This window comes from Falco punctatus, assembly GCF_963210335.1.
Source record: "Falco punctatus genome assembly, chromosome: 4".
NCBI classification, from domain to species: domain Eukaryota; kingdom Metazoa; phylum Chordata; class Aves; order Falconiformes; family Falconidae; genus Falco; species Falco punctatus.
Genome location: NC_137583.1, coordinates 75426112 through 75450159, shown reverse-complemented (window position 1 = coordinate 75450159; position 24048 = coordinate 75426112). Strand labels below are relative to the sequence as shown.

The following is a 24048-nucleotide window of genomic DNA, read 5'->3' as shown; positions in this document are numbered from 1 at the left end:
ACACCCTTTCAAAACAATACACTTAATTGGGTCAAGGATTTCACTTACGTTCACCCTGTCAACTGTCTCATTAGTTTCTATTAAGGGCAATACCTATGATAAAATTCTTATTTTGTAACTTACAATCCCACCTCCTTCCTAAATTAACTCATGCTCTCCTCTCTCTCATCCAAAAATCTTCAAAGAAAGGACAGAAGTCCTGAAGCCTCCCTAACCATCGCACAAAACTACTTTACTCTAGGCACATCACCAGCAGCTGATGGACAGTTTTACAGTTTATGGAAATGCAGCATGTTAATGTTACATAATCTCTTCTAATAAATTACTAATTTTATATGCAATGTCAACAAAAAAAAGTCCAAATTGGTTTATGTGACATATAGTAAAAGTCTGTAAAGTATAAACAATACAAATGAGCCAGATATTTCAAAAAATGTTAATATAATGCCTCATTCAGCCTTTTCTAAAACACCACATATCAGCATTACCAAAATAAATAATTTATAAAAATGACCATTTATGAGAAAGTACAGAAGATTAGAAATTATTTAATGCATCATTAAGAATATATAATACTGATGAACGTAAAGTAATTGATGACTTAATTGGCTTCACTGGGATAATGCTGACAACACACAGAGAAAAAAAAGAGTACAATAACACTGCTTTCTTAAGTTCTCAAGTTATATTTAGATGCCATAAATGTTCTAAATATAAACACATTTAAAAGAGTCAATTAACATAAAATCTGCCACTCTGATTTCTATTTGTTTATTTAATCCAGAATTTTACCACTGTCTGGAGTTGAGGCTGAGTTCATAACTCAAGCAACGGCTAAGCTTGGGAACATTTCTGCAAAGAAAAATCTGTAGGTGGTATTGTGACAATGCTCTTATTTGTGATACACATTTCAAGAAACTAATTTTTATGAAGTAACTTTCAATTGTTAAATATTCATTTACATGTAAAACTCAAAGTTTGATGATCAAAACCTGAGAATATCTGATTAGATCTACTCTGTAGTGATATTAATGTCACAAACAGATGTCTAAAACCCCAAACAGACCGCGGCAGCCTAATGAAACCAGGCTCTGCCAGAATTTTCCTTTGAAGAAACCTGAGAGAGGCAAATTCACTGTAGGTTTAGTCACCTCTGATTATTCTAGCAACAAGTAATTAATTCCACATTGAGGGAAACACTTCTTCTAGTCATTATCATAAAAGACAGTTCAGTGTAAACATGGTTTATATTCTATTTCTCCTACTGAAAAGGACTTCAGTTCGTACTTTACAACAACTACTTACAGTTCCACTAAAGCCCTATGGTGCAAATACTCAAGAGACTACACAGCCCCTCAATTTCTCTTTTTGATTCCCACCATCTTTTAACCTCCATCCTAAATAAAAGTTACCTTGCTTTTGCAGAACCAAGTGGATTAAGGATAATTCCTTAAGGACATTTATTAGAGCTGAAAAATACAAGATCAAACCATTGGAACAGGCTGCCCAGGGAGGTGGTGGAATCACCATCCCTGGAGGTATTAAAAAAACCCACGTAGATGCGATGCTTAGGGACATGGTTCAGTGATGGACTTTGCAGTTCTGGGTTAATAGTTGGACTTGATGATCTCAAAGGTCTTTTCCAACCTAAATGATTCTATGATTCTACAAAAGAGTTCCAAGAGAGATGAAGGATTAAAATTATTAACTAGCGTTGGCACTCAGGGATCCCATTCCTCACAGGACTAAGGCAGTCTCATACAAACAATGGGATAGCTCTCACTTGAACAGAAGCAGGTCTACCTCCAGGTCCTTCATCCCTACCTTCCAGCCCACATCATTCAGTTCAAACTAACCAGCTGCTCATCTATGCACAGGGGCTGCACTTGACCTACACCTGCTGGAAGCGAATCACCTGGGACTGGCAGCAGGGAGAGCAATGCATAGCACCGGTCCTCCTCCACATACCTCACAGCTCTTTGGGCCCCACTGGTGTTTGTATAAATGTTTTTCATATAAAGAGAACTGGAAGACAAATAAAGTGGTATCGCTTATAAGTAAAGTAGCCTCTTACAACTCTGCATGCAAACAGTCACAGGGGATCTCCTGAGAGGTGCCATTCCACAGCCAAGTGGAAAAGATATTGGTGCATAATGGCATTTAGCTGCCAAATTACTTCAGCATTTGCTTTACCATTCCAACCATGCATATATGCATTAGTGCCAATACATTACTACCCCATAACTTTTAGCAATTGTATCCAATACAACTATCTTCTAGTTTTTCTACCACATTTTCCTGTGCAATCCTGGGTAAGTAATATATTTTGTTTCCTCAGGTTTGTCCCCTGTTACAGGAGATAATAATGCCAAGTCATCTCTGTAAAGTGCTTTGCAAGTTGAAGCGCAGCATATATAGTGTAATGCTCTCTTTATATATACAACTATAGAGGAAAAATCTCCCTATATGTCTTTTAAATACTGAGAAATTCACTCAGTCAGTAATCTGTATGGTCAATGAGTCATCTTCTAGTTAGAATCTTAGTAACTTATTTTAGAACTTACACTACTTTAGTAATTTTTCCCACCATTTGGCATTCTAGTTTGACATCAAGTCATCATTAGTTTTACATCCAGTTCAACTTGAAGTTATTTGCTTTAATAAGGATTTACAATGCTAGAGACTTTTTCAAAAGCATCTATGTACACACTTTATAAACCCATGTCATGGCTTTAATATGTATGGTAAAAAGATGCCTACAACACTCAGTTAAGCACATCAGTTAAAAAAAATGAGGAGGGGAAGAAGTTAAAAAAAGGGGAAGCTCTAATAGGTAACCATAAAGTGCCTTTTCATAATCCATGAATATATAATCCCTTTCCAGCCATCTGCATCCTCAGATGAAAAGAGCTTCATTTGTAGATGAACACTGACCTCACACAATTTGCAAGAAATAAAAGGTTCAGAAAGTTTAGGTCACTAAGGCAACATGAATCAGAGCAATTTTGAAATATTCAGTCTAAATCAATTGGCCAAAACATGAAGAAATTATCTGTGAACTGGACTGTTGCACATGAAAAATGTCAGGGAGCATGTGAACTCAAGACCTCATGCAGGTGTGAAGTAAAGCCACGGGAATGACTAAAAAGCGACAGCATAACAGATAAAACCATGGTAAGCTCTTCAGGCCACCCAAAGCCTGTGGCACTTGCAACAGATTGCACCTAAAGCAAAAGACAATGAAAGAGTCACGGAGGTTTCATAACAAGTAAAAGAAATTCTGCAACTTAAAAAAAGCGCCAGAATGGTAATTAGTCCTGTCAGTCATCCTCAGTGAAGGTTTCAGCATCATAAATATAAAAACAAAATACTTAAGTCATCCTTTTTCTTGTGAGCAGCCATCCACAAACATATATATGAAATATGATGGGCAGCTATAAATTCATAACACGTATTACAATACATCATGTCAACAACAATACAGGTAGTTCCCACTGATTATTCAAACATTCCCTGCTGCCCCAAGAATAACCAACAAAGCAGCCAGTGCAGAGCATGGTGCCTGTCCTGCTGAGCATAACTTCTCTCAAAGATCTGTGCTTTATACCATGAACTCTGTATTGATTTTCAGGCGAATAGTAAAAGGTACTGCCTTTGATGGAGATAAATGTAAAATGCTCTGGCTAGCTGAAAAAATAGCTTTTATCTTTGGGTAAATGTTGGAGCCAACTTGAAAAGAAAAAAATCATATTTCAAAAGAAATGGGAATGGTACCATGACTGAAGGGCTGTCCCAACACTGCAGTCAATGAGAGCTCAGAACTTCTACTGTGTTCTGCTTCATGCTCTACCAATTCCCCATATTAATAGTTAAAAGGGATAGGGACCAGAATTTATTAGGTGTGGAAAAATCACCTTGAGGGGGAATCAGAGAAAATTGGGTCCTAATAGGAGCACAGTATTACAGAAAGCTTTTTTAGGGTAAAATACAGCTATTGCCTTCAGGATGGTTGGCATGCACGGAATCTACATCCCCACAGTTCCCTAAGCAACACATCCTGCCAGCTCAGCACATGCTGATGGGAGTGACAGACGGTGGAGCCAGGATGGAGTGGAGTGGAGACACCACAGCCGTGCTTGTTGTGCTCCCTGCAGGAATGGGAACTCAACGGCACCACACAGCTGATAAGCTGCATACCAGTTGTCACATGAAGAATCCATGAGACGTCCGTGGCTGAGCCAACCGCTGTGGTGAAATGACTTTCCTCGGATGAAACAACTTCATTGGAATACTAACACACACCTCCCTCCCAGAGTTACCTGCCTCCAAGGTAACACCTCACTGGGCACGGGACAGCAGTTAGTGGCAACACGTATGACTAGAGTCACTCAAGCTCCACCTAAATGTGATGGAAATGGACTGGTCCTGGACTGAAATAAGTCCAGGGCACAGTGGAAATTGTTGTCTAAACTCCCAGATTACCAGACTGATTCAGCGTTCACAAAGCTAGGTCAGTCTGACTCACTCTGAAGTTGCTGTGAATGAAGGGACTTCTAATCAAGGTGGTCAGCCTTGGGGGAGCACGAGAAATACAGAACAGACACTGAAAAGAACACCATCATCTAAGTTACGCATTCAAGTGAAGAAAGCTCTAGCTATGAGAGGAAACAGGATGATACGGTGTTGCAATCCACTGACATCAACAGAAAATTAGCTGAAAATAGGACAGAGATAATTGTGGTAGTGGGAGATCACAACCTCCAACTCAAATAGCCCCCCTTGAGGAGCACACATAGTTAGCAGAGAACTTCAGCAGCGCTCTCTGAGGTCACGTACTGATTTGCATTACAAGGGAGAAACTTGTAACCAATCCTATGCACGATGAATGAATATGCAATATACTATGAAGTATAAAAGGTGAACAGATGAGGGGAGAAGTTGGGGAAGACTCCATCGTAACCTCTGGGGTCAGTCCACGGGCTGAACCTGTCCTCTCCCCCCATAGGGACGCCTATTGGGTAACAACTTGGTCTTATGCGCGCTCAATAACTAACTCACACTGGCTGTTATTAGTGATTACACTTTGGTTGTATATAGTTTGGTCGTGTATCACTTCAAGCTTGATTTTGCAGACAGTCTCTATCACTGTGAATCATGAACCTTAATTTTTCATAATTTTATATTAATGAGAAGTGTTATGCCGGAAACTGTTAGTGTTAATCCTTTGTGGACACTAGCGGTTGCCAGCAGTGGGTAACATAAATCGAATAAAGTAGGAAGACCCGCTGAGGGGTCCCCCTTATGCTGTTGGCGTGTTTCCCTGAACAAGGCAGTCGAATTGCCCTACAATTCAGTGAAGGGTCCCTGTAATGGGACACTGACAAACTGGTCAGGCGCAAGGGTCTCAGCTTTCCTGGGGTGCTGACAGACAGATCAAACACCCGGGGCGGAGGGAATCTCCCCCCCCCACCCCCCCGTCCCTTTCACATGACAATTAGGACAAGCATTTCACTAAGATAAATTGGAATTATCTAAGTTTGTGGTAAGGAAATTAGACAAAAAACGCGTTGTCTGGGCTCTCTTACAAATTCTACATATTTTTGTAATACTTCGAGCACATGCAACTTAGTAAAAGGTGCCAAAAAAAGCAAAGGTACACTAAAAATCACATGGAAAAGCAAGAAGCAGATCAAGACCACAGCAGTACAGAACCAGTGGAGATACTATTGGCTTGCCTCTCAAAACACAGATGCATGCTGTGCAAGCAGCAGTCACAGATCACATAGCTTTAACCAAGGTAATCTTTTTTAAATCTTTGCCTTGAAGGGCAATTGAACACAGTGGGAGGAGAGGATGGAAACCATGCCAATTCATAATATTGCCAAAAGCACAGGTTTTTCCCTTAAATGCAATATGCAGAGTTCCCAATGTGGGGATGTGAGGCATCCACAATGCTTTGTAAGGGGTTCTGCTTGGCAGCAGCTCCTTTGTGCTGTCACCAGCTTTGTCTCCAGACTCTCATAACTTACATCAACATTTATGTGCCACAGATCAAGCCAGATCCCAATGCTGTACATTCAGGTAAATTTATAATCAAGCTCAAGGGGGAAGAAGGTCAATGGCAGCAGGAAGATATATGTGTCAATACACCAACAGACATCACTTCAGCTCAACCACGCCATGAAATGATACATGAATTCAAAAGTCACCTATTGCTCTGCACCTATTGTATGGTAAATGTCAAGGTGTTAGCCAAACAGAGAGCCAATGGAACCTGCACAATTTTTTACAGTGTTATCAGTAAATTACTAGGCCTACTTTTCCAAAAAATTTTACTTTAAAAAAAAAAAAAAAAAGCAGAAATCACTTCGAAGTGATCTGAATTTCATGCAGTAAGCAGCCTCTTGGGATTTTATACAACTAAGTAAGGTGAGAATCTAACCTGAATGGAAGTAGAAAATGAACATGCCAAGATCAGTTTCATGACGCACAACTGATGTGCAACATGTGAAATCAAATAGATTTGCCTATTGATGCAACTGTCAGCCAGAAACAAATGGCTGCTTGGCTATTTCTCCAAAAAACCAAAAAAAGCCCAGCCTAAGAGCGTATTGCTTCACTTTCCTCAGTAACACAGTCCCGTTCACTCTGCTGCTTCCTCACCCTAGAGAATCATTTCTGTCTGACTACAAAAAGAGAAATCCATCATCTAGTAAGAGGAATTAGGCCACTTTGTTTCACTTTCCTGGGATAATACCACAAATACTTAGAAAAAAACCATGTTTGATAGGAAGGCAAGGGCTTGGTACCACGTATACTGCTCCAAGCTGTAAAAAGCCAGGCTTGTCCTGAAAGGAAGCTACTGCATGCATTACTTTATATATTAAGAAATGAATGGCTGATTTTGTGTCTTTGGAGGCAGGTGTACCTTTCAGTCTTTCCAAATAGTAAGCTAAGATCATGAATTTTTTATTCCATCATTATGAACAGCAGGCGAAACAATTTTAAAAGCTGTAATATATCTCAGGAAATGCATTTAAAAAAACCAAACCCCACCACTTGCCACATGCAGCTGGTGACAACTATTAAGCACAATAATTCTGAGTACAAAGCGTCATTCAAAACAGCTCAATCTGATCTTAAATTCTCTATATTCAGCTACAGTTATGGATAAATCTTAGAAACATTTTGGTGAAATGAGAAAGGCCAGCATTAAAGTTACTTGAGAATTAGGGATTCTCAAACATTTTGACCAAAATGCACTTGTGCAAGTGTTACCAGCTTTTCCACATAAAAGTCATGTCTGCATTCTGTGGTGTGCCATGAGGGCTTAATCCTTCAGCAGTCAAATTGGGCACATGCCAAAACAAACAGACCTCTTTTGACCTGTTTTGCTCATTTTAACTCCCACTGAGCCTGTAGCCAGGAGAACACAGTGATGCATATCACAGCCCCACCCTATGTAGCTACAGCAGGTGCTAGAAAAAAATTGTATTCCTTTATCATTTTAGATAAAGCTAGAAACAGTCTGAGCCAATCTGCCAGAAAAGCAGCGCAAAAGTCAGGCTCTCATAGAATGGCTGGAGCCAGTGTTGGCCCACTCATTTTCCCCCGCCATCCATCTTCCCTGCGAGTATGTCATAGCAGTGGTGCTCACTCTTCTTTGGGGATACCACCTGGGCCAGAGATTCCTCAATTTCTCATAGGAACATAAGAGGCAACAAGGTTACATTACTCAACCAACACCTCCTTCTGAAATAGCAGTTCGACCCTCTAGTGTTTACCCTGTTCTTGAAGCACGATCTCCCGACGCTGGGAAGTAATTCAACTGTTACTCTAGTTCAAGAAACAGAAGTCTGGACTAGAGGTGCTGAAACTGGATGGTGCAGTGTAATACAGGAATTACATAATTCTCAGTGGGGGAAAAAAGTAAGCCGATCAAAATTAAGCAAGTGAAGGAATATTACTATAACATTAGAAATACGCTCTGCATATACATTCTTATCCACACTCTAGTTATACACACTTTCTTCAAAATACATTTTAAAGACCTTGCAAAAGATGTCATGAAGCAGCAGAATAAAGTTACATATAATCGTTATATTTCACACTATGTATCCAGAGTTTGTTATTTATAATGGAGAATGTAGTGTGCCCAATAATTTCAATTTATTATTCAACTACCATTAACATCATTGAAGCATTTCTTACAGGTCTGCAGTCATCTCTACTACAACACATGAATACTTCTAACAAATCCATGCTTCATAACACATTCACAAATCACCACTGAATGAAATAGCTTCAGGGAAGTGCTTTGCTTTGGTTTTAACTTTCAGTCTTTTCCACTGATTTTTGGGGCATCTAGCAACCCTGTTACCTTAATCCAATGTTATTGAAAGCCCAGGCATATGGGATAACTATCACCAGACACATGCTATGATTTTACTGAACGGTACTAGTAATAAGGTGCAAGCTGAAATCTATACCATTTCCTCATATTACGCAGACCCCAATAAAAAAGCTTACATGTGTATAATGTCTGGAACTTAAGAGTGATGCATAACCAAACCGTTAACAATACACTGTAACTGCATTTTCTTGAAGAAAGCTGCCATTGAAAGACTAATACATGCACTGGCATGGCAGAAGTGTAAATACTTGTACATTTAGAACATGGTTTTATTCTTATCAGCTGTCATTATGCGCACTGCTCTCAAAGTTACTGAGAGATGCGGGCATCCCTCATTCTGATTTATTACAAATATTCAGTGAAAAAAAATTACATTTCAGTACCTACCTAACTTAATGACCCTGGAAAACGTTAACATGTATTTCATTGTTTCAGTAGTTACACTGTTCAATGACTGTCATGATATTCTCTCTGCTGAGAATGGCAGCATTGCCTCATCTATCGTTCACTAGACAAAGTTTTAAAATGAAGATATCACACATACCCAATCCCTCTCTCAGAACTGCTTTATTATTATTATTGAAAATTTCATCATGAAAACTTGATTAAATACATGAACACAAAACACTGCTTGACAAAAGATAACTCTCAACCAAAGCTCAAGAAGCATATTTTAAGTGCGTTTACTGAGTTATGTTATACAATATAGAACAACTTAGGGCACTGGGGATAAAAAAGTTGCAATAAGTAACATTACAGTGGCTGAAAAAAATTCTGGTATGTATACATTAGGTTATTTTGAGGTGGAGTAGTTGCAATGATTGTAAATAAACTCCTGTAAACAAACTATAGTAGTCCAAAATTCCATTCATTCCCTTCATATGATTTTATTCAAGCTTTTTAATAATGACAAACAAAAAGACCAACAACTTATTGCGTATATTCAGTATTGCTCTCAGAACATCAGAAAAAGCTACTTGACTGTGTATCATGTTTTTACCCGTAAAAATTAACATGGTATGGATATTAAGAAAGCACTATAACATTCAAGTACAAAAAAAAAAAACCAGATTAACAAGATGGAATTTCATCTTGTTCTGGTGTGCATGTAATATGTTACCTATGCAACATGGTTTCAGTCTCTTTCACTAGAGCACATGGCTGTCAGTACCACTTTGCATCCATTCACAGGGATCTATGTACAAGTGCAGCAGCATCAGTCAATGCTCTCTGCTTATCTTCATTTACACACAAAATTAAATGAAGAAAACCATCACTTACTTGCTTTTCCCTTTGTATACTGTAGCATAGGACCCTTCCCCTAGTTTTTCCAGTTTTTCATATGAGTCTGCTTTTCCAAACTTGGGGCTTGTAGGCTAAACAAAACAAAAAAAAAGACCTTTCAGCATGTATTGCACCCACAGCATTAACTGCTTTGAGTCAGCCTTTAGAGACCACACATCACTATCAAAACTCATAGAACAGATTTGCATGTTTTCAGAAGCCAACAATAATAATAAAAAAAAAACAATAGCAGAGCTAATGAAACAATATAATGGCCTACTCAAAATATCATTCAACACCCCAGATGGTGGTTGCAGATATCAATCATACACTTACACCACTGGAACTATCAAGAGGATTTTGTGCTTAATCAAAGAGATGTTTCTGTTTTATTTTTCACATGCATCACTTCATACAGGAAAAAGAACATTAACAACTTAGTCATCTATCTTTGTTAAGAGATCTAAACAACACTCTCAATCTGCCCTACAAAACCAGATTAAAAGAGCTGTTTATTTATTTATTTTTTTTAAGACTAAAGCCCCCCCCCAACATTGCTCTAAGTAGTCAGTGTCCCATTACATCAACCATTGTCGAGGTAGCAGCCAAAATACTACAGGAAAGCATCTTTAATGAGAGTATCTTGATGTTGACTTATGTTTACAGTCTTCAGATTGTGGATATAATCACACCATACTTAGAATGGCATGTATATACAGCATTGTTGATTAAAGTCCTGTAGCCTTAGTATCTGCAGCTTAAGTGAGTGGTCTAAAAGTAAACTAAGCTAAGCAATAATTCTTGCTCAAAGGGCCAGATGACAGACTTATCTTAGACAGGAACTTATCCCACTTTTACACGCTCCTAACTGAGAACACCACAACACTGCCAAAACAGAAATCCACCTGATACGAAAACTTTCCAATTCAGTTCTTGGAAAAATGTTTGAGTTTTCCGAAGTGCATCCCATTTTCCCAAACTTTCCCATTTTCCAGTTGTCTGCAAGGGAAGGGCTTTTTATTTTTCCTCCCCAAGACACAAAAGATACTGCAAAAAAAATGACCTGCAGCTGCTCTCAGCATTATCCACATATATTTTAGACTGCAGTGCCCAGATGTCCTGTACCTAAACCAACCAAAAGAGTATAGAGCAGAAACTTTGGAGGGTCAGCACCAATGCTCGAAATCACATACAGGGACTGATTTGTTAGTACTCTGGTTATAACATCACAAAGAAAAGCAGCCAAGGAAATCCAGCACTGAATACAACTGGGAGACTCTAAGACATGTGCAGCTGCACACAGTGTACACTCATATTTAGGATCTTACACCCGATTTACAAAAAGTACTCATTTCATGTTTTTTTGAAAGGTAACAAACATTACAGCACAGGATACATCTATGTGTAAAGTTTTTTAAAACCATGTTCAAAAGTTTTAAATCAACTGAGCCTAAAAATTACTTCTATTTAAACAAAGAACATCCCAGGTCAGATGACTTAGTACCTCATACCCCTCTATTACATCCAATTAACCATTAGCCAGAAAACACAAAAAACTCTCTATTCAACTATTCTACAGTAGTCCTGAGACAAAATTCTGACGCTTTGGCATATATACACCTTTTTCTGAGATGAAAATCCCAGCTTTCTATTGAATGGTATCTGAATATACACATGTAGGTTTGCAAAACTGAGCCCTTTCATGTCCCTCCAGTACACATAACAACCTATTATTTTGCTATCCAATTCCTAAATATTAATAGATCAATGAAAATTTGTCATAGGAGACTGCTCAGATCTTTTTGCTGTTACTATTTGGAACACGTCATTATAGATAAGGCAGCAATATTCTTGGTTCCCCGTTTGTGCTTAAAAATGCATTCTGCCTGGTTAGAAACAAATATATTTTTTTTAATCACAGCTTTATTACAGATGTCACTAGAATATTTATTCAAGTAGCCTTCTCATTAAAATACCCAATTATGGACTAATGCAACATTACACAACTATAGAAAAAAAAAGTGTTTAGATATTAAAGTGCCTCCCATATAATGAAGAGTGATAGCAAAGGATTTCCCAAATTGCAGGTTGCAGTGAACACACTGTGAGCAGCTGGAGTGGAAATGCTGCCCTAGTTAACAGTGAATAGTTCACTGTTGGTTTCCTCATAGCAAGGCAGAAAAAGGACAGGGTTTATACATGGGTTTCACATCAATTCCTTATTTTCACACTGAGATTTACTTTTATCTTATACTGCTGAAAACTATAATATAAAGGTCACAACAACTTGTAATGCCTTAAGATCTTGATAGGAAACAGGAAGCCTTTAATCCATTACCACACGTAAATCATCAACAGTAACTACTCTTGCAACCACAAGCTCATTTCTCCATATTCCAGCTGCAAGAAGCATAGATTTAAGGTCATGCCTTTTGACTCATTCTTCTCCTGGAAGCTGCTGCATCCTTACCAAGTACAGGCAAAATGCTAAATCTTGCAGTGGCAGGACCAGGAGGTGAGCTCACTCCTGAACATACAAAAGAGGTGCTGGTTTCAACTGTGTTGTCCTCGGGGATAACCCCACACAGTGCCCCAGGGCTCAGCTCTGCAGCAGCAAGGCTGACCCACCACCCTCCCCAAGCAACCTAAATCACATGTGCAGTGCCTGCTCACACTGAGTAAGAGCAGACCAGAAACAACCAGAAAACAATCAGAAACCCATGAGCCACTGTCTGCCTCGTATGCAGTAAAACCACGTGGCTGAAATCCTCCTCTTTGGCAGGTTACAGTACCTCCGCAGTGGAGCTCAGCTGTATTCCCACTGGCTCACTAGATGGGATCACCCACATTTTCACAGTATTAGAGATGTTCCTTTGTGAAAACAGACATTATTTTTCCTTGCACTTGTAATCTTAAAAGGCTTAAAATTTTGAAGGTATCTGGTGTAGAAAAGCACTTCAGAGGATTTCACCAAGAAAAAAAAAATTAAATAAATTCTGAGGCAGCAGAAGAGTCTGCAAACTAATTTGCGTGATAGTTCTAAATGAAACAGCAAGACAGATATCACTCAGCACATGCAATTACTTCAGAAAATGAAGGAACAAGTTTACCATTTCCCCAACATTTTCTCATTTTTTTTTCTTTAAATGGAGTTACAAATAATAATTCAAACTTACTACAAGCTGCTTATAAGGTTAAGAAGTTCATACTCTTCTTACCTTTCCTTTTATTTCTGGATTATAACGGAGGTGAAGACTGACTGAGATAATGCAAAAACAGGAAACTTCCCCAAACTTGTTTTAAGCTTAAAGGGGTCTAAATAAAGGGCTATGGAGGGGGATCTAAATAATTTGAAATTCTCTGTGACCGCTGACAATTATAACCACCTCAGCCTTCTTTATTATTGCACTCTCCCTTTCACACAGTTATTTTCTGAGCTTCGTGGCCGTAAATTTTGTTATTCAGATTTCTCCACATTATCTTTTTCAACCGTATCTATTAAAAAAATGTGTCTTGTCACAGCAAGATTATGGTGCCAATTTTTGTTGTTGTTGTTTTGGTTTTTTGTTGGTTTTTTTTTTAGTAAATGCTACTATTAAAATCAAATACAGAAAAATTACTTTTAAATACAAGCTCTTCTTTTATTTTATTCCTTCCGGTAAAACACATGGGAAAACATATACACAGAGATTTGTGTTGGTTGAGTCACGAGCATCCCATATTCTGCCTAGGAAGTGGTTGACTGAAATACACATAGTGAGTGAGACATATCCAGAGCACGTCAAATGTACAGTGCTTGCCATCAGCCCCAACACCTCACAAGCAGCAGTCTTCCAAGAATTCCCCCTATGTTTTAGAAAGCTGGTGTAATCCTCCAATTTCACCCAGGCAAGATTTCTCAACAGAAAAAGAGTACTAATTTTAGCTGAATTTCAGCTAATTTTAGCTGAACACATGTATTTTGATAAATGTTTGTTCAAAGCTACTTTTTGAAGATCTAACATTATAATACTTCCACCCACAATAAATTTTCCTTTCTTCTTACTTCTCCGTATTGCTTTTTACCCCCCTAAAACACCAACACAGAACCACAAAGTAATAGAATCATTTAGGTTGGAAAAGACCTTTAAAATAGAGTCCAACCATTAACCTAGCACTGCCAAGTTCACCACTAAAACATCTCCCCAAGCACTGCATCTACACACCTTGCAAATACCTCCAGGGATGGTGACTCAACCACTTCCCTGGGCAGCCTGTTCCAATGCTTGACCACCCTTTCTGTGAAGAAATTTTCCCTAATACCCAATCTTAACTCCCCCTGGTGTAACTTGAGGCCATTTCCTCTTGTCCTGTCACTTGTTATCTGGGAGAAGAGACCCCCACCTGCCTACAGCCTCCTTCCAGGCAGCTGTAGAGAGCAGTAAGGCCCCCCCCGAGCCTCCTCCTCTCCAGGCTAAACACCCCCAGTTCCCTCAGCCGCTCCTCATAAGCCTTGTGCTCCAGACCCTTCACCAGCTTCGTTGCCCTTCTCTGGACACGCTCCAGCACCTCAACGTCCCTCTTGGTGTGAGGGGCCCAAAGCTGAACACAGTGTTCGAGCTGCAGCCTCACCAGTGCTGAGTACAGGGGGACAGTCACTCCCCCGGCCCTGCTGGCCACACTGTTTCTCATACAAGCCCAGAAGCTGTTGGTCTTCTTGGCCACCTGGGCACACTGCTGGCTCATGTGCAGCCGGCCGTCAACCAAAACATGTCACAACATAAAGTGACTGTGATAAAAGGACAAGCTTTGCCATATCTGAAATCTGGTTATTTACTGAATGTGTAATTTTTTTGTTTAGTTAACTAAAGCCTTCAAGTCTTTTCTTTAAAATTTTTATCATGATTTGTTGGATATAAGCCAACGGGAGATCTCCTCCCTATGTGCACACAAACTTGTATATAGCAAACATCAGTGGGACTATTTAGGTGTAAAGAAGCCCACTGCTCAGCGCTACAGCTTTGTATTTGCTACAAAAAAAAAAAGAATTTCTGAAGCTAAGAAAAAAATAAAACACAGGTGCATACGTGACTAAGACTGAACTTTTTAATGGGCAAAAAGTTAAACAGGCAGCAATCAACCTGTGAACAAGAAATTGATACCACTGGAAAAATCACTGAAAAGTGAATTTTCATGCTAGTGAGAAATCTTCCACAGCACTCAGATGGGAAAGATAGATGAATTACTAGGACAGAAGGGAGTAAAGATCCCCGTGCCTCTGAAGAATTAAACATACTCCCAAGTCACTGTGAAAGTAAGCCAGCACAAATTGTCACGGATCATGTTATCTCCAAGAAGACACTGGCAACTGGAGCACAGAACAGTGCACAGCTTTTCCTCCAAGAAATCTAACAGGAATTTTAGTTGTTTGCTTGTATGCTTCACTTTCCCTGAAGAATAGTTGCCATTAAGCTAGTTTTCCTATTATTGGCCTACAATTTTCCCAGTGCAAGATTAGTCTAAAAGCCCCACTGAGCACAGGGAGTGAGCATCTCTGGCAGCACAGGTTACAGTAACTGAGATTAGAAATTTTTTTCCCCTCTGGTTAAGGAAACACAGATCATAGTAACAAGGATAGAAAGAGTATGCCAAAATGCTGAATACAGAAATAGAAATAGCTAGTATTTCAAACTGATGTGACAGTATTAAAAATAACAGAGAGAAAAATAAATGACAGGAATCTGTCTTTGCTGATCAGGTAATTTCAAATAGCCATTCCATTGATATAAACTGTAGAAGGGGTAATAGGTTTAATCCAAGATCTTGCAGTATGAGTCTTTGCACTACACTGTCATGTGAATACCTCTCTTTGAAATTTTCAAGATCTATGTAGTAAAGAAAACTTTAATGGAAAATTACACTGAAAATCACCTGACTATTCTTATAGAAGCTGTGTGGGTTATGTTCTCATGCATTTTTCATAACTGCAAAACAGCTTGTGAATGTCACACTTAACCATCACACTCCTGAGCCTAAGTTTTAAATAAACCTTTTTTTAAAAAACCACATATCCTGCAGGATATTAAACTTCTGGGGATAAAAAACTATCCCCAAGGGAAAAAAATATTATGCTCACAGTACCACTGTAAATTACTGAAAATCAAAACCAAAGATCTGGGGGTTTATGTGCCTCAAAAGAAAGAAATTCACTGCCAGAAAAACGAAGGTAAAAGGTAGGCCAAGAAGCTTAACTGAGATTAAATTAGAACAACAGAAGATTCTTATTTTTTTTTAACCATTTTATTTTTTTGTCTTCTTTGACACAATGGGGTAAAGCTTCTTTCACAAAACCATATGAAAGTTTCACACTGATTTCAGGTTGTATCCAACCTACAATAACAGGCCAATTTGATCACACTTTTTTTTATAAATAACATTGGAAGTTGGACTGTTTCCTCAGGCAATATTCAAGTGATACAAAGATGTTCAAGAATTCAAACAGAGCCTTAATCTCAGCTCTTCCACTATCTGATCCTATCCTGTTGCTTGCATCTTTCTAACCCTTTAACACACAGCCATAAATTAAGAGCAACCTGAGCAGAAATAACCATCGAGCTCTCTCTGGAAGGGCTAGATGCAGTTTTTAAAGCTGTTTACTTGTTCTCCAGGCTATTAAAGCACAGAAGCTGGAGCAACTGCCACATTTTATCTGCCTCATCATCTAAGAGAGTATATCCCCCAGGTTAACAATTATTAAAGGTTCCCTTGTGCCAGAAAAGAAAAATCCGCTCTGTACGCTGGACTCCAAAATTTTCTTACTTCAATAAAGAGTACTGACCAGGAAGGACGCAGTTACCCTAGTAATTAACAGGTTCCTAAAACTGCAGAAGTTGCATACACCTGAAGAGGAAGACAGGCAAGAACGGCACACCAAGTGTTTAGGCAGACAGAAATGATAACCTAACTTTTAGACAAAATTCTAACTTTAGTGTCTGCTTTAAACTTAAGATTTCTTATATAGCTGATTTACAATGTCTTGATAGGATCAGTTTATGCTTTTTGCTTGTACTTTTTTGAAAGAAAGTTCATATAACGAGACTGAAAATTAATAGAATTTACAGAAACAGAAGAAAGGCTGCTCTCCCCAAAAGTTGCAATCAATGCAGTAAAGCATTGTTTATTCAACTATTTTTATCTAAATTATTTTTTTACATTTACATGAGTTGGTAGAATATTAGTGGTTTGCTGCATTTAGTTTTTATAAAGTAACTGGAAGGTAGTATATATAACTTAAGCATGAAATTTTACTTCATTGCCATGGATTTTAAGCCATTCAAAGAGAATAAACTGATGCATACTTAACTAAATCTTGACCTGATGGCTAGCTTACAGAACCTGCAATATTCTATTTACATACAGTGCAAAAGTACTGTTTTGGTGTATAAAATGTGTACACTGAATACAATAAAACTTCACCTTGTACTGGAGAAAAATAAATAAGGCCACGTGCCTAAAAAGCATGGATCTCAAAAATTTCAAAGAATTAGAGTCAAACCATCTTCCAAAGCCAGTTATTTTGGGAAGCGTGGCATGTGTTTGGTTTTGAGTTATTCTTTTTTTTATTTTGTCCAATTTATTTTGTAGCTTTACTGTTTCTTCAGTTAAGGGGAAAAGCAAAGCAAATTTCTTCCCTTGGTAGGAAAAAAACAGAAAAAGATTTTTATAAAGATAGATATATACAGACAGGTAAGTGCACATAACTATAGCTACATGTATATAATATATATATGTATAATATGCACACATATATTGTGTTGGGCTGGATCAGAGCAAAGGCTTGTCAAGCCAAGTTCCCTCCTTCTAACAGTTGGCAACAGGTGATGCACAGGTAGGTAAACACCTACTTCACTATCTCCAAGGTGACTGTTACCCATTTTTCCTCACGTGATAGAAGGGTAAGTATTTGCTGGAAATTCCATTCCATAATAACATACAATTTCAACAGTTTAAACAGTTTGAAAATCACACTTATGGATCTTTTCTTATGTTTAAAAGAAGGGGGGGAAGAAAATGGAATCAATGTGACTGTTTTACATAAAAGTATGCAAATGTCAGGTGGAAAAACCTCTATAGCTATAAAAATTGCTTGTCTTATAAGAACAAAAAAAGTGCTAACTTCTGTCTGTATACTACTGCACTAATTAACAACACAGGATTACTACTGGGTTGCAACAAGGTGTGACATTAACTGCCGAAAATTACTTCGTGTTCAAGAGGAAACAATTTATTTTCCAAGTGACAATCTATGGGCAGGAACACAGAGCTCCAGCTTCCCCAAACCTCTGCACGTGTGATTTTTCTCATCACAAGGCACAGAGCATTTTCAAGGTATGTAAAACACAAAATGGGTAACATGCCACCTGTGGAGCATTATTTGGTGATCTTCACCAAACACCGAAGCTGATACCTGCCAGAAAGCTCATAAAGCTTCTGAAACTCATCAAAACTGAAGCTAATGCCTCAGGGCATTACAAACAAGGTCCTTCAGGTCGCATCTAAAAAAATGTTTCTGAGACAAATAAGGACTTTCACCTGAGCAGAAGCAGTGATATGGCACTGCAAGCCTCAGCCATGTACCTTCTGTAGGCATCACTTGCCCCACCTGATGGCTATAGAGGACTTAAAACGATGAAAGGGAAGAGCCTATCACTAATTCAGTTCCTCTACTAATCAAGCATACAAAGTGAAAATAGAAGGTAGCTTACATGTATCAGAGTATCTTAAAATAAAGCTTACATAAAGTAGAAGCAAAACTGAAACAAACACAACTACACAACTGCAGCCACTACAGCCCAGAGGATATAGCATGCTAAAGAACATTAACAGAAACTGAAATGCCCATTCAGACTGGTATAATCTATACAGCAGAAGAATTTCCAGAGAATCAAGTATTAATTCAGTAAGGGAGAATATGTAGTAGTCCTCTGACACAGAAGAAAAAAAAAGTAGTGATCAGAAAAGTAAGTAGCAAGGGCATCTGCTTTACAACATCAAGGCTAGAAGAAAAATGAAACCCCAAAATCCTTCATCAATTCAAGTGTAATTCAAAACCAGAAAATGACAAATTCCTGCAGCTAACCACACAGACATATGCTCAATGAAATGTGCATCAGAACATCTGCCTGAGGCAATGTATTCAGACTCTGGGGGAAGGGGAGCAGCCTGATCATATCTCTGTCTTGATCATCTGTGAACTTAGGTCTGCTGGGCAGGACCAGGCGTGACGTGCAATCAGCAGAGGGCTAACGCCACCTTTTGCTGTGAAGTTCTGCTCTTCCCTCTTCATTGGTATGAATGTTGACATTATTCCACAAGTTTTATTCCTTGCCAGGTGCTCTTTGGATTGCTCCTTGTGAGGAAAAGTGAAAAATTACTAACAATGCCTCCAAGCAGAAGGAAGAACTGAGTTCACCAAACAGAGCTATACAGATCAGGAAGAATTATGGGAAGTTGAGAAACAAGAATTGTATTTCAGGAAATTCCTATGCACCTACTCTAACACAAGATGTCTGCAGCAAGTCTGGGTGAGTCAGCATAGGGGAAGATTACCAAAACCGTATGTCTAGCTAGGGCTCTAACCAGCAGCGTACTAGTAGAAGCAGCATTAACATCATTTACATAAGAATATACTGGGATCATATGAGATTGCATGAACACTGTAGAGTACCAGCCCTCTGGAAAAGAACAAGATGCCAATAACACAGTTTTAAAAAAGTCTGCTTTAAAATTCTGGAAGTAAAGCAAATAAAACTCTTCAGTTTTAATAGAAAATAAGTACATAAAGCATTAACAGAAATTAGTAGTAGTTTCTAAGAGGGACATGGTAAGAACAGCAGAGGTGGAGAGTGAGTTAATACTGCAAAAAAAACTTAAGGGAATACTTTCTTAAAAAAGTCATTTAAATTGATAGCTGTGGTGCCAACAATAATCAGGCATGACACACAGGTAAACATGGTACAAACTGCTCCATCCCATCCTTAATGATTGCAAAAGTTTTATGGTAAAAACTCCTTTCTATGGACTCATCTGAAACACACCGGAGACATCTTTGGCAGCAGCTATATAATGCCAGGCAAGGATGGAAAAGCAAACCTGTTTTTGCTACAGATGGTTACATTTTAAAATGTAACCTTTTCTAAAAAGGACAGTGCCCTGGAGACATGACATCTTATCCATTAAATTTACATGGGTTAAACAAAGCTCAACTACAGAAAATGAATCTCTGTCCCTTCTTGGAAGTCTGACAGGATTCCGTCAAACTTCTGTAGGGAGGACACAAGATGTCCAGAAGACAGCAAAATGAAAAAGAAAGAAAAGAAAAAAAGAAGAGGCAATCAACCTTTTAAATTATTTCACGCCAATAAAGATTTGAAGTGTTACATCCGTTCTGCTTAGATCTGCAGTCTTAGACTCAAAGGTCACATTATTATGGATTTTTCTTGCCAAAGCATAACAGAAATAGCTTTTCAATAATTTTGAAGGTCTTTTGGGGGAAATCTGTTCTGGGCATTATTCACGAAAGAGATGACATTTTATTTATCTAGTTTCTTTCAAAATACTTGAGAATAAAACAATGATGGGCTGCCAAATCCTTCTCAGCTGTTTCTCTCTCTTCTCTCTCTCTCTCTCACACACAGAGTTTCTGACATAGAAATAAATATTATTTTTACTACTTGGTTTTTAAAAGATAATTTTAAAATGTAAACAACATCTGTCAAATCTGACCCGTTTCTCTAAAAACTAAATCTAAAAATTCGAAAAGGCACTTCACTGGTTTCCTAAACTTACAGGAAGGAGCTCCTCTTCAAAAATAAGCAACCCTCTGAAAAATTTGCAACATAAACATTACAGCAGCTTTAATGCCATACCAGGATCAGGAGAGGAAAATGCCTAGAAATCCTGCAAGACATCCTAGCTAATATCTGAGAGAAATTTCAACATACATTCTTCTTCAAGTTCTATTTTCTTACTCCATTTTATACATAAACTACAAATATATATGGGAAACATCTTTAATAGAAGTTTTTGGTTTGTTTCCATGTAAAAATTCCTTCTTAAGCAAGAAAACATTTGTCTGGTGTTAGTAATTCCACCATTTGGTACACACATAGGTGTGAAGACTGCACTTACAGAGCTGGGGCTGGAGTGCCGCCTTACTTTAGGCGATTCCTTCCCTGCAGATGAGGTTTTGAAGTTAATGCAAGCGTTGTTCTCCGAATGAACCCTCTTCACTTGGTTAGTTGGTTTCTCAAATGGATCAAAACTACTCTGCGTCCTCTGAACCCGGACTTTTTTATCCTCAGGAATTGTATCCAGAGGTTTGATCACTGAATCCATTCCCTGGCAGTTCCGTGTAGACATCTTTGTGACACATATCTGAAAGGAAAAACAGCATTCATTGATTCTAACAGACTCAAAGTGTCAATCCATACATCAGTCAGCATAAAAAAAGGCACTGCATTTCATCAACATTCACCTTCTGTTTCTACGCTAAGATTGCAAACAACACATTAATTTTACATAGAGGACACATACAAGCCTATCTTTGTACAGTGCACTAAAAGATCCTGGAAAAGAAAGAAAAAAAAGGAACATACATAAAATTCATACATTTGTATTCTTGTACGTGTTCTTAGCAACAATAATGTTTCATTTCTTTCTCCAATCCAGCTACCAATATCTGCAAGCAGTATTGATTTCCATTTGTCTAAAACTGGATGAGACCAAACTAAAATAAATGATGGTAGTTTGTGTGTGCACTTTGGTGCTGGCCTGCCAAAGATCCAATACCAATATATTATTGTATTTTTAAATAATGCTTATACAGTGTTATTATTATTATCACCATATGTATCAGAAAATCAAATCAGTAAATCAATTCCCAGGCACTGAAATGTGAGACTGCAGCTTAATGGCACACTAAAGCACAGAAGTTCAATTCTTTGTTACCATGAAGTATGAGACTGCCGAGCCCCAAAGACTATAATCTGCTGCTTGAGCTACCAAAATACGCTAACGCTAGTTCAAAAGAATTAAATGGGCATAACAGCAAGTTTAGATGCTCCAGTCATGCACATTTATGTCTTTAATACTAATACCTTCCAACATACAAGACATTTTTTAAAATCACACAGTTCATAGAGGGTTGTATTTGAGGCCTCAGCTTCTGTTTTCACCCATAAGGGACTTGCCTTTTACTTGAGAAGAAAAGAAGTAATTTTAGATTTCAGGCTACAGGGGAAAGTTCTGAAGTGTGATGTAAGCAGTCCCAAGAGAATCCTCAAATCGTAAGGCAAATCACAAGAATCTACAATGTATTTCTTCCATGATATTTGCAAGTATTTAGGCATAGACAGTCTTAATTTGCTGTCAACTATACCGTTCATATACATACAACTACAGAAGCATAACTTCGCATTCAAGCACGTACAATCTAAGCGTTTTTGAAAACTTGCTGTCATAAAATAGTTAACATGAAAAAAAAATTATCATTACCATGTAATAATGACTCTTCTCCCATAACTCAAAATATCTCCAACACAAACTTCTCCAATAAATTATTCTTTGCCATTTCCCCAGAGGAATTCTGTGCCTTGATATTGAACTTTCTTCAATTGTTTATAGAAATGCTGAGTGACTACATCTTGTGTTTTTTACGGTTTTAATGTTTTGTGGTTTTGATGATCCACTGTAACAGTAGATCAAAGATTTCTTTTGTACATTAAAAATTTAAAGTACATTTCCTGCACAGTGCCATATGGCCAAACAATCATACAACAGGTCAACTCTAATGAAGGACATCACTAGCATGACAAAGCAGGCTTTACAAGGGTTCACATTTCTTCTTATTAAAGTGGTTTCTCCAAGACTAAAACTTAACTTTAAGTTTTAAATGAGAAAAGGAACAGACCCCCTTCATTCCAACGATAACTCCCTCTCAGGCCAAAATTAAGGCTGTTATGTAATTTTGGTCTTTTACTTCAGAGACACAAGATAAAGAGCTGCTGCACAAAGAATTTTTAATTAGCCTTCCTGTAAAATTAATTGGCTTCTTTTCCCTAAAACAACTTATATGCACAGACATGCACCCACATACTTCCCACTGTCCTCTCCAGATCTGTGTTCTTGCAATGCTTGCTACCAACAAAGACGTTTAAACATAATGTAAACTGAAATCACTATTACAATAGCAGTGCTTCTATTTTGCTTAATCGACATGGATGCAAATAAATCAGGAAGTATTTCTCAGCCTATTACATCCTATGATCTAGAAAACAGGGGTAGGAAATAGGGAGGAAAGGTTCGAAAGCTGTATTTGTCTTCCTTTCAAATTACCAAAGCCCACCTGTAGCCAGTTAAAATGTTTGGAATCCAGAGTTATACACATCCTATAGATAATAATGCCATGACTGCTGCTTCTAGTTCCTTTTTCCAGTGGAGAATCTCCATGTCTAGCTTTAATGTGTGCTAAGCAAGCACTGCATTAAAAAAAAAAAAAAAAAAAAAGGCAAGACATCTGTTACTATTGATTGTCTCTACTGGAAGCAGTAATAGTTTGGAATTAGATATTGAAGGTGCACAGTTTAACCTTCAGGTTACTTGAATAAATCTGGAGTCGGATAAAAATCACCACAATCATCTTCTAAAAGCTAACTTCAAACCTGAAAATTACTAAAACCAAGACACACACCAACCAGCCCCCAGCTCAGAAGTCAAACACCTCAGTGGGTGCACATGCTCAACATTAGTGTCATCAGCAGACAAGAGAGACGACTGCAGAGAAGCGCAAACGCAGAGGCCGCTCGCTGCACTCCTCTCTCTCCTTGCTCTGTAACCGCAGTGCTTCTCCTGCCAGCGCTAGCAAGGGTTCCATTCATCACTTCTCTCTCACCAGTATCAATAGTTCCCTAGCAGAAATAGCACATTCTCTTCAAGTGACCACTGACCACAGCAAACTGTGAAGCCAACAGAGCTGAGCTTATGCTGTTGTTGAAGGGTACACATTCCCAATCCATCTACGCTGCCTACACAAAACTAAGAGAAATAGCATTTAAGCAGTTGTTTCACACTGTCATAGATAGGCCAAGTCCAGCTTCACACTGAAACTCTACTCTGTGAAATCTGAAAGAAGCACACCTAAAACATCAGTACTGAGCACTGGCTATAACTTCAAACTTACACAGTTTAAGGTTGCACTTAACTCATTGGTAATTTCAGGTTTCCCTCCGCCAGCAACAGCTAAGTTATCACAATAGCCTTGCTTTTACCCTGGGCAGCAGGCATGCTGACCTGCCGGCCACTCCTGTGCTCCA

At 38.4% G+C, this 24048-nt stretch overlaps 1 protein-coding gene across 2 annotated transcripts in view; it reads right to left on the bottom strand.

The window, feature by feature from the left end:
• Nucleotides 1-24048, bottom strand: part of CDK14 (cyclin dependent kinase 14) — a 316058-nt gene that overhangs the window by 211567 nt on the left and 80443 nt on the right. For both annotated transcript variants that reach the window (XM_080385509.1, XM_080385510.1), the window contains 2 exons: nucleotides 20867-21112; nucleotides 9695-9789 (listed from right to left, as the gene is read on the bottom strand). In XM_080385509.1, coding sequence (XP_080241635.1) covers nucleotides 9695-9789; nucleotides 20867-21112 — 341 coding nt within the window. The remainder of the gene's footprint in view (nucleotides 1-9694; nucleotides 9790-20866; nucleotides 21113-24048) is intronic.